The following is a 12439-nucleotide window of genomic DNA, read 5'->3' on the forward strand; positions in this document are numbered from 1 at the left end:
TCTCTTAAAATATTTTAATGTAAAGCAAAATGTACAGCCATTATAATGTTGCAGTGTTTATATAATCATACAAATAGTGACTGATATCTACCTACAATCAGAAAACATAAAACCAATGACACTCAATAAATGAAATTCTCCTTATTTTCATGCAGGTTTGTACCTGCTTATTCTGAAAGCTGAGCAACAGCTAAATCTGTCTTTTGTTGTTGTTGTTGTTGTTGTGATGGTTAAAAAAGTCACAAATTAAATGATGACCTTTGTGGCGCCGCTAAAAGATGACGGTTTTATCATCCAAACAGGGTCCAGAGATCAGAGCCACGTGATCCAGACCGATCTCTCCGCTTACTGACTTCCCACGCTCGGCCTCAAAGATGATCTGAAGAAACAGGCACACCGTTTACATTAATAAAGATAATAAGCTGGAGAACATTAAAGTGACAAAACAATTAGACTCTTTTCACCATTCAGTGAATTCAATGTGATTTTTTTGTTCTTGTATTGTTTGTAACCTGTTCGAAAAAGTCTGTATTTCTACACTCTAGTATGTAAAAATACAGCACAATGTACCGTATTGAAATGAAGGAATTTTCTGTATCGATTTTTTTTACCTGCATTTTGAATTTTGCACTGCATTGTGTTTTAGGGTTAATGGAAATGTCCATGAAATTAATGGATAATGTTTTTTTTTTTTAAGTGTAGTTATAATATTTAAATAATACCTATGTAAATATATACAGACAGATACTTATTAAAAACATTTAAATATTAAAGTGATTAAAATCGCAATAGAATAAAAAAAATGAATCTTAAATATTATTAATATTACGTACAACTATATTATTAATTATTACTTCATAATAACAGTATAATTAAAAATAAATAAAATAATTTATAAATAAATAAAATAATACAAATAAATAAAATAATTTTCTGTACACACACAAATATATAATTCGTTTACTATTACTTTATACAGTTTATATTTATCAATTTATGTTTGGTGCTGCTAGTGCAAAAAAAATAAACTCAATATTTTTGTTTTCTAGTACAAGAAAATTGAGATGCAAAAATGGCTTAAGATATTAAATCTTGTTTCCTGACAAAAAAATATTTTATGCTTTAAACAAGAAAAAATATCTGCCAATGTGGTTAAAAAAATTCAAACAGAAAACATTCTTGTTTTAAGCATAAACTGACTTAATTTTGACAGATTATTCAGAAAACAAGAAGTAAGTAAATGTATCTTGCATCTCAAATAAATGTATTTTTCTTGATTTAAAAATGTTTATTTATTTGTACTAGAAAACAAGACAACAACACTGAGGAAGATCACAGCACAGGGGCTCAAATATTACACACTGCAGTTTAAACAACTTTTAGAAAACAATGTATTTGCTTCACAGTTTGTAAATCTCAGAGGTCAGGCTGGATAACTGTAGCATATCGTCAATCATCACTCCTAAATACTTGTAGGTTAAAACATACAAGTATTTAGGAGTGATGATTGACGAAATGTTATCATGGAAAGATCATACTGATGCTCTCTGTAAAAGAACAAAGCAGAGAATCTACTTTCTTCGTCATCTTAGGTCATTCAGAGTAAGAAAGCAGATTCTTCTGCTGTTCTTTATGTCTGTGATAATGAGTGTACTGCAATACTGCAACTCCATTTGGTATAGGAGTCTGTCTGTTATGCTAAAAACAAAGCTGTTCAATCAATTAAAAATTTGCTCAAGGATTGTAGGTCAGCCCCTTGAGAAGCTCTATGATTTAGCTTACTATAATAATTTGCTAGGACTGGCTAACAAGATAGTTTCTGATCCTAATCATGTTCTGCATAATGAGTTTGAATTATTACCATCAAGCCGGAGGTACAGAGTCCCAAGATTAAACAAAGTTAGGCTGAAACACTCTTTTGTGCATCAGGCGATCCTGGAGCTGAATAAGACACTTAATCAAAAATGAACATGGTGTAGTTGTAGAAGTGTAGTAGGAGGGTAAGGCATAATGTAATGTTTAAGGGAGTGTAATGGCTATTGTGTTTTGTTTGTTTGTGGATGACGTGCATGTTGTTGTTTAAAGGATGTTGATTGTTGTAAACACAGATACTGTCATGCAAGATCAATTTCAGACTCGTCTGACAATAAAGTGTTATATATCATATCATATCATCAAAGAACTTTTAGAAAACAATGTATTCGCTTCACAGTTTGTAAATCTCAGAGGTCAGGCTGGATAACTGTAACTCACGGCGTCTGGGGTGTTTTCTGTCCAGTTAATGGTGATCTTCTCTGACTGCCAGCTGTGCTTGTGAGGGTTTCGTTTCTCCCAGACGGCGACGGCGCTGTTGTCCAGCATCACGCGTAAGACGCCCATGTTCTGCCCCTGAATGCGATAATCAAATTTCAGACAGAAGCTGCTCTGACGCATGTAATCATCCAGCAGCAGCTTCATCCTCGCCTGCTCCCTCCTGTTCCCCACAGGACCGTCGAGGGCCAAGTAATATTCCCGTCCTGAAGAACCAGAGAAAGAGCCACAATCAAGATTTATGAATTTATTGCCATTTTTTGAGCATGCTTTTAGACCGTAACACAATATAAATATTGTTAAGAAAAAATAAAGTTAATATAACCAACAACAAACCACAAGGAAATGTTATGCAATACTTACGTGTCTACAAAAAATATGTGTATATGTTTATTAAAAATCCAATATTAGTGACAAATGACACAAAATGAACAACATAACTGTAAATAATTATTAATATCAAATATATTAATTGTTTAATATTATTATACTATTACAGTTATATTATTATAGTACTATGTAATATATAAAGTAATATACTTACTATAAGTACTATTAAACATATATGTGAAAATTATTTAAATTAGAGTACTTTTAGTATTTAATATGTAGCAACATTTTAATCTTAAAGTAACTAAAATAACAGCTTATTTATAAATTAAATAAATGTTAAAAATGTTAAATAAATATTAATATCTTTGTATGTACTGTATATGTATATACAAACATTACTTTAATTGTTAAATTACTATTATGTTTATATATATATACACTAATTAAACAATTACTATATATATAGGAATAATTTATTGATTTTTTTATTATATTGATTAAAGTGATTACATATACAAAATATTATTGTAGTTACTTTATTAGTTTTTATTTTATTTCACATTTTATTTTATTTGAGGTCAATTAATATGTGTTTTGAGAAATATGGAAAACGTTTTTGATATTCAAACCCTGACTCGAGGGGGAACTGTGACTTCTGTTCATTTCCCCAGTGGACACATTTATTAGTGAGTCTGTACCGTTTTCATGATATTTGATGGTCCAGTCCAGATCGTCTTCATTATCCTGCACCCATTCACACGCACCACGATCAAAGTCACAGTCCGTCAGGAATCCTGCTCAAATAAACACAGACAGCACTTCATCAGATCATCTGAATGCTGGAAAGACAAAAGCGTTTAGCTATAATCTGAAGAGTTTGCTTACTTTCCTTCAGCGGCGCTGCCTGGATCTCCTTCGGCTCTGATTCTGGACCGTAAACAGGCACAAAATCATCTGGAACTACAAACGGAAAAACACACAGATCATAAAGAGCAGTTCCAACATTTGCCTTCAGTCTCTGCCAAACCTGAACAGACAGAATAAAAGCATGCCTGATCCAAATGCTGTTCCAGCAGCGCTCACAACAGAAAACTGACCTGAAATAGATGTGCTTTTACTGAAGGAAATATCAGTGCTGGCAGAGTAGTCTAACTTTATTTAGAATAATGTTTTCATGACTCTCTTGAATGAATAATGCACAATAGCTAAATTTAAAGAGCTTAATTATGATTTCATGCTGACTTTAAGTGGTTTAAAGATGAATTAATGGCAAACGTTTACTAATTAGGGCTATAAGTTTAGAACAAATCCTAAACATAGTGTTTGAGGTAAAGAAAAGTCACACACACACACACACACACACACATTATTTGTTATTTTAAATTGATTGAAAACAGTAGTCCTACATTTTTCGCATTTAAAGCATGCTTATCATTAACTAAAACTAAAAACATTAAAAAACAATTATGTACACACACACAAAAATATATCGTAATATTACATACATGCAAAGACAATAAGATTATTTTATTAATTTATGATTTCTTAGAATACTGTTTTTTCAGTCACTTTCCTATTTTAGTATTTAATTTTGAAAAAATATAGGAAACTAATATTAATGTAATTACTTTTATTTATTTATTTATTTATTCATTCATTCACTACCAATATTTAATTGTATTTAAATAAGAGGTCAGTTTTTATATGGATTTTTATTTATTTATTTATTTTTTTACAGTTCTGACTAGCTATGTACATACATACATACATCAGCTTCTCTTGATAAATCAGGGAAAGCCCCTACTAGAAAGCGAATATCTGTAGAAAACGAGAAGAATCCTGCAAGTGGACACTTGTCTGTGCTTTCAGACTCTTCTGTGGTGTTTATTTGAGCAGACACGCAGTCAGACTAATGGAAAGAGAGAGAGAGCTGATGATGAAAGACTGTCAAACAGCTGTTCTGACGCCGATAATAAAAGGCTCCAGCTCTTTCCCAGTAACAACACTGCACAGCAAAAATCCTATTCTTAATGATTATTAATGTCTTATTTTCCCATGAAAAATCGAAAAACTCTTGAAACAAGATGTTAACATGTAATGTTAATTTTAGTCTACGTTTTAGTCGTTTTGTTATGTATATATAATATGTATTATAAAGTTTTTATTAAACTTTTATACTGTTAAACATTTATATGCAGTGTAGCTTTAATTTATTTTTATTTCAGTTTTAGTAATTTTATTAAATGGCAATATGTCTAATTTTTCTTATTAGTTTAAAGTTTTGAATCTAACATTTACATGTTTTTTTCTCAGAGTGTAAGAGAATAACACTGCGGGTCGCAGAGGTTCTGATGGCTCTGATGTGATTGATGGCTCTGCGCCTCGGCTCTTCACTCAGCTTGTGTGAGATCTATAGTAGACACTGCTGTTTTCTCATTAGTCAACAGTTTGTCTCTGCCACCAAATCGAGTGTTTTGGGACGGTCACACTAGACTTGAGTTTCATTCACTTCCATTCATATGATGGGAACGCAGGAGATTGGGTTCACAAACTAATTCTGACTTGTGAATCTCAGACTAACCCATTCGGCTCAAGACAAAAAAATAAAAATAAAAATAAAAATAAAAATAAATAAAATAAAATAAAATAAAATAAAATAAAATAAAATAAAATAAAATAAAATAAATAAATATAAAATAAAATAAAGCAAATGGCTGCAATATAACAAAGAGTGAAAAATTTAAGGGGGTCTGAATACTTTCCGTACCCACTGTATATATAATGGGTTTTATACAGTTTAGAGCAATGAGTTTGAGTTGAATAGAATAGAATAGATCATTTATTTGTCATTTTCACAGACGGTGCGCATAAAACACAAAGACAACTGCACATTACATATGAACTTAATAAAATAAAATAAAAAATAAAAATAAATAAAATAAAATAAATAAATAAATAAATACAAACTCTGCAGGAAAGTTATTTAATTTAATTTAATTTATTTAAAATTTAAAAGCAGAAGCCCTATATTTTTTTGTATTCAAAACAGGGTTATTATTGTTAAGTAATAAAAAAAATTAATAAAAATTTAAAAAATCATAAATGTTACCAGAAAAAAAATCTGGAAACAAACAAACTAAATAAAACTTATTTTATTTCAGTTAGTTTCTCATTTTTGTTTGGTTGAAGTACTAAAATAAACTAAAACGGAAAATAAAAATTAAATGCAAAATTAGTCATTTTTTAAACAAAAATTAAAAATGGAAAGTTAAATATTACTATAGTTGAATTAAATCAAATAAATAAATATATAAAGGAAACCTCATACTTAATTGTAGCTAGTTGCCATTTCTCGTTTTCATTTAGTTTAACTTGATATACTAAAATAACTCAAACTAAAACTGAAATAAAAATAATTAAACTAAATAGACATTAAAAAAATACCAAAATGTTAACCAAATGGAAAATATAAAAATAAAATTAAAACTATTTGGAAACACTTTACAATAAAGTTCCATTAGTCGATGTTAGTTAATGTAACTAAAGTAGATAACCAATGTTAACTAATGAACCTTATTGTAAAGTGTTACCAAAATATCAATAGTATCTCAATCATACTAAAAACAACTCTCATTCAAAAAAACGGAAATGTAGATTGATCATGTTGATGTGTTCAGACGCACTTCACACATCTGCTCACATCAGACGAGTTTAATGAGCACTTATTCCACCAGCGCCAGTTATTTCCTCCTGCAGCCGCATGCAGTGCTGCTTCCTCTCACAGGGACATATTAAGAGGGAAATGTACTCGTAGTCTCCCTGTCTGTACATGTAGTACAGTAGATATTCATATACAGGCCGTATTCGAGCCGCCAGAGCAGATGAATGTGGTTCAGTCTCAGCATGCCCTGAAAACAGACCCCGCTCATCCGCTTTGTTTTCTTGGCTTTGTAAAAAAAAATAAAAAATACTGGAGCAAAAAATGAAAAAGCTCTAAACATAAGTGGTGTTATTGTTTGCTAAAATGAAACTATTAAAATCGTTCATTGAAATAAAAAAGATACAATTTCATATTAGATGTCAATTTCATAACTTTTGCAAACCTTTGCAAAATAACTAAAATAAGTTGAAGTACTAAAATGACCTAAAACATCAGTGTTGCTATTGTTAGCAAAAGCTAAAACCATTCAAAAGAATAACAGATATAAATCTGAAAAAAAAAAAAAAAATTAGATCAAAAAACTTTAGACTTAACATAAAACCTGTCTTTGCAGCGAACTAAAGTTTAGGTTGAAGTACTAAAATATTAGTGTTGTTATTGTTAGAAAAAAAAACTATTAACTGAAATAAAACTTAAAAATAAAATCATAAAAAAATAAATACATTTCATATTAGAAGAAAAAATATTAATCTTGCCTTTGCAACTAACTAAAGTTTAAGTACTAAAATTACACTTTAAGAATAAAAGCTCATTTAAAATATTAATAAATGCTATAGTTCAGGAGATTTATTGAGATCTCAGTTAAGTTTAAAGGAATAGTTGACCCAAAAAATTAAATTTGCTGAATATCCTCTCCCCCTCAGGCCATCCGAGATTAGGATGAGTTTGTTTCTTCATCAGATTTGGAGAAATGTATGATAGCATTTACTTTTTCACTCAGAAATTCAGAAATTCCTAGTAAACTTCACAAATAATTACAAAGAAATGGCAAGCAGCACACTGAATTGTGACATTTTGAAGTAGAAAGACGAAAATGGTATTTTCTTGTAAAATGTACTCCAATAATCGTTGTTTCATTTACAACTTCAACAAATTTTGGCTCCCAGAATGTGACTGCCTCGCTCTGTTACAGCATTCAGTCAATCACAAAAGCAAGTCACACTGTTTCTTTCTTACCAACACAGTCGTACTTTCCACTGACGTATTTGAGATCGTGACCCGTCTGGCACTTGCAGTAGTAGCTTCCAAACGTGTTGGTGCACTGACGGTTGAACGGACACTGGTTTTTCCCAGTTGCACATTCATCAATGTCTAAAAACGAAAATGAGGGAAACAACACGAGTTGATCAGGCATCTTGACTGTCTGATTTCATTGATCCAAATTCCCACACCTCATGACCAATGAATTTTCATGATTTCTCCACCTGTTCTTGATTACTAGCTAAGGATAAAAAAATATATATATATATATATATATATTTATAGACTATACATTCACTAACAAATTCTAGCTGATTAAATATTTTAGAGCAAAGCACAACTACAAAACTACAAAATTTTGACTATATAAAATTCCATGTTTTATCCATGACAAGATTTTATTTCATGAATTATCTTACAGTACTTAATATGTTGATCTTGTTCTCCAGTATTTTTGTCTTATTTTTCTGTACAAATATCTAAACATTTACTTGAGAAGCAAAATGGCTTAAGATATCTTAAAAGTCTTGTCTTCTAAAAAAAATAAATATATATATATACTTTTTTTTTTGGCTTAAAACAGGGACAAATATCTATTGATGCCAGAACAATAAACTTTATTCAAAGGGAAAACACGATTATTTTTCTGACCCCATGTTTCTTCTTGCTTTAAAGCTTCAGACGAAGAAGTGAATGATGTGTAGCTCCCGGCACCGATTTATACTGTAGTCGCACCGGTAGTGACGTCATGGCTGTCGCCGGCCAACGAGTTGGTGTTTTTTCAATGTATGCTTCAGATACAAGTCACGACGAGGCGTTCCCCATAGCGACCCCTAGAGGACGCAGTGTCTCGTTCCCTACTCAGGGAACCATGGTTACATAAGTAACCCGAGACGTTTTTAAAGAAAAAATATCTGCCAATGGGATCAGAAAATTAAACTTAATTCAGAGAGAAAAAAAAACATTATTTTTCTTTTCTGTTTAAGCATAAACTTAAAAAAAATTTGCCAATAGGGTCATAAAAATATATTTAAATCAAATGAAAACCAGATGGTTTTTCTTGTTTTAGCATAACCTCACTTAATGTTGATACATTTTTTCAGAAAACAAGACTTAACCTTTTATATAATTTTGCTTCTCAATTATCTTGATTTGGGAATTTACTTGTACTTGAAAAAGAAATGAAGCAGATTTTTGGAGCAGTCATAGAAAACAAACAAATAAAAAAAGAGCGGGTGTCATTGGGCTGTTCTCACCCACACAGGTCTTCCCATCAGATCCCAGCTGCAGGCCAGGAGACGGACAGAGACAGCGGACCTCACCCTGCACCTCCTCACAGCCGTACTGACAGTGAGCCAGAGAACACGTCCTCGAGTCTGCAGTCAAACACATCCACAAACCTTCACTTTAATACAAGACAAACTCAGATTTAAAGGCTGATTGAATTAACTAATGTACAAAAGTTGACATTAGCCTACATAAAATGTTAAATAAAGTCAACGTTTAGGTCATTTAGTGTGAGCATCTGAAATTATTAAACACTTGTTATGCCAAACTAATGGGCAGCTTTGATCACCCATAATCCATTGCACTTGAAACATGTGTTTTTTGTTAAAGCATGCGGACATATCACATGCAAATACTTGTTAATCAGAATTAGACATTTTAGCGCTAATGTTTTTCAGTCATCATTCGGGTGATTAGTGTCTAAACTAATTTCATCCGTTTTTATTCAATAAATTGTATATACTTGTTTTGGTGCATAGAAATAATATCACCTTTTGAGTTGTGCAACTAATTGATACACAAATTAAGCAAACAAACTATTTAGAGGAGTTACATCAGATTTGCATTAATAATATGCAATATTAATACCCATTTAACGTCTGAATGTTATCTTATTGAACTTGGATCCACTATAAGAACTTACTTTATTATATCTACATGCATAAATTAGGCTTACTAAGTTAATGAAACTTATTTCAATGTTTGCTTAAAGCACAGACCAACTTTAATTATTAAGATGACAACATTTGTTATATCTAACAATTCAATTGTGACTTTTTATTAAGAAATGAAAAATATAAACTGTGAGAAATAAATTTGTAACGTCACAATTTTGAGATTAACGTTGCATTTAGATGTTTTTATTTTTATTTTGTGGAGGAAAAAAGCTTTTCTCACAATTGATATAAACGAATAAATATAAACTAACTGATACACGTAAAGAAAACGTAAATTGTTTAGCAGAAAAGTCTCCCAAAAGAAGAAATGTTTACATCAATAATATGCAATATTAATACTCTATTTACTTCAAAATTGTAGTTTATTGAACTTGTACAAGTATAAATTATAATTACTTTTGAGTTTATGGAACTTTTTTTTATTATGTCTGCTGAAAACACAGAACAACTTTATTGTCCTGAGGCTGGTTGCCTCAAAGTTTAGTTTTTACAGTGTTTTTGATAACAATTCACTCTTAAAGAAAGTACAACATATTAAAGGAAGAATTCATCCAAAAATGAAAACACAAAGTTATTGTTTGATGAATATGGAGCTCAGGTCACATTGACTAGAGTTGTGTTTTTTTTGTGTGTTTTTTTAGGAAAACATAAGAATGAGTAGAGTTTTTTGGAGTAAATACTTTTTGGCGGAACTATTGATTTAAACATCTGAATATATTGAAACACTGTCACTCACTTGTGCAGGAGCCATCAGGCATCAGCATGTATCCGTTTAAGCAGTAGCACATGTAGCTACCAAAGGTGTTCATACAGCGATGTTCACAGGGCCGAGGCTTTAGACCGCACTCATTCAGATCTGACCCCAGAGACAGAGAGAGATCATTAATGAGCAGAACATCATTATCTCTGCAGTATATAGCATATACACTGTGTGCAGTCTGGGAATTTACTGTATGCATGGATGACCTACTACTGTACGTTTGCTAAAATCTATAAACCTCATGCAATCTCACATTGTAATGACCTTCCGCTGTCAATGTGATGAATAAATCAATAGTAATATCAGCCATGATACAGGGACGTCAGTCCCTTTTTACTGTAAAATATTACTGATAAGTCCATGTCTGACAATGGAGATGTTTCAAAACAAAAATTGAAATAGGAAAAATATGCAATATGAAAATAATTGAAGGCAAGATTTGTTTTTTAAAAGCCTTTTTCCAAAAGGTACATCTGGAAAAAGGGGGGGTCGTCTTATAATCGGGCCAATACGGTACTTAAAAAAATACTTTTTAAAAACTTTAAGTTGAAGTGATAAAATAACTAAAACTAAATAATCAACAAATAATTAAAACTGATGAATACAAATAAAAAAAAATAGAATAAATCATATATATGTAACAAATAATAAATAAACCAAAAATAAAAATGACAAAAACACACAACAAAATTGCTAAAAATTTAACAATTTAAAAAACAAAAAAACACACTAATTCAAAATATTAACAAACACTAGATAATACCACTGGCACAAACCTTGACTACACGTCTTTCCGGTGTATCCGGGGAAGCACTTGCATTTGTTGGGGCCGACACACTCGCCGTGTTTGCATCCCAGGTCACACTGAGCTGGTAAAACATTCAACAGCAGAGATATATTAGTAAAGGAAACCGCTCAGGTCAAATCCGTTCACAAAACCACACGTCTGGAAACCAAAGCCAACTTCTGTTCTCCCAGATTTCCTCCCAGAGTTCAGTGTGGTTTAAAAGCACCAAACCACAGAAGGAATGAACATATCATATGAGGTTGTGGATGGAATATTCATCCAGTGTTTCCATGTTTTGAACGACTACTCAAACGCCATATGGACACTTATACAGTATGATGATACTTTAGTGCCACATAAACAAAAAATTGTTACAAAATTAAGATGATGAGAATAAAGCCATAGCATTGTGAGATTGAAGTCATAACAATTTGAGATTAAAATAAAGTCTCAAAAATGTGATTATTTTTACATGGCACTACATTAACATCATACACTTGAATCCTTGTTACTAAAAAAATATATATATACATAACTTTATCATCAAAACTCATTCTCACATCCACAACTTTGTTCTCAAAGTATTACGACTTAATCTCATTTTGCTATGACTTTATTCTATCATTGCTAAAACTTTGTTCCGGTAATTTTATTATCATCATCAAAATATTATGACTTTAATTTCACAGTACTACGACTTTATTCTCATAATTTGTAATTCATCTACAGGCCTACAAAAATTGTACTACAAAGCTACAATTAATATTCAGTAATTTTATCGATTCAACTGCTTTATCACTGTCAGATGAGAACAAAACTTGAACTGAATAATGACACTATTGTCTTCTAAAATCGAAATCGTTTCATAACTGATAAAGCATTTTGCAGCATCGACACTGTTATTGAACTGAATTGAATCAACATTGAATTGATCTGAATAATGACAATATTGTCTTCTATAGAGCTACGTTGCAGCTGAAATTGAATTAGTTTTACACCATTATCACTGTCAATCTCCTGTTTACTAATGTGAAGCTGCTTTGAAACACTTTGTATAAAGCGCTATAGAAATAAATGTGACTTGACTTACAGACCTCACAAATTCAAAATGTGTGTCTTTGAGTTAATCTCTATTATCTTTGAAATCATCGATAAGCAATAAAAGGAAAACAATAATTAGTGTTTGGCCGATATACCGACTGGTATTTGGCTTTTTTTTTAAATTATCATCATTTTATTAGTTTACTGTTTCTGCAATAAAATTATTAAACAGAACTGTTAAACAAAGTAAACGGCTGCGGGAAAGTATTACAGCGTTGGCTTCTTTATTAGTAGAAGATCAGTGCTAAACACTAATGTTTTCT

At 31.1% G+C, this 12439-nt stretch overlaps 1 protein-coding gene across 1 annotated transcript in view; it reads right to left on the reverse strand.

The window, feature by feature from the left end:
- Nucleotides 1-12439, reverse strand: part of LOC107564313 (epidermal growth factor-like protein 6) — a 17643-nt gene continuing 5204 nt past the window's right edge. Inside the window, exons 3-11 of the mRNA XM_016249352.1 lie at nt 11065-11157; nt 10265-10384; nt 8821-8940; nt 7527-7675; nt 4412-4552; nt 3529-3670; nt 3342-3437; nt 2254-2516; nt 1-379 (exon numbers count right to left, since the gene is read on the reverse strand). Coding sequence (XP_016104838.1) covers nt 272-379; nt 2254-2516; nt 3342-3437; nt 3529-3670; nt 4412-4552; nt 7527-7675; nt 8821-8940; nt 10265-10384; nt 11065-11157 — 1232 coding nt within the window. The 3' untranslated portion in view covers nt 1-271. The remainder of the gene's footprint in view (nt 380-2253; nt 2517-3341; nt 3438-3528; nt 3671-4411; nt 4553-7526; nt 7676-8820; nt 8941-10264; nt 10385-11064; nt 11158-12439) is intronic.

This window comes from Sinocyclocheilus grahami, unplaced genomic scaffold (assembly GCF_001515645.1).
Source record: "Sinocyclocheilus grahami isolate Dianchi unplaced genomic scaffold, SAMN03320097.WGS_v1.1 scaffold923.1, whole genome shotgun sequence".
Taxonomy (NCBI): domain Eukaryota; kingdom Metazoa; phylum Chordata; class Actinopteri; order Cypriniformes; family Cyprinidae; genus Sinocyclocheilus; species Sinocyclocheilus grahami.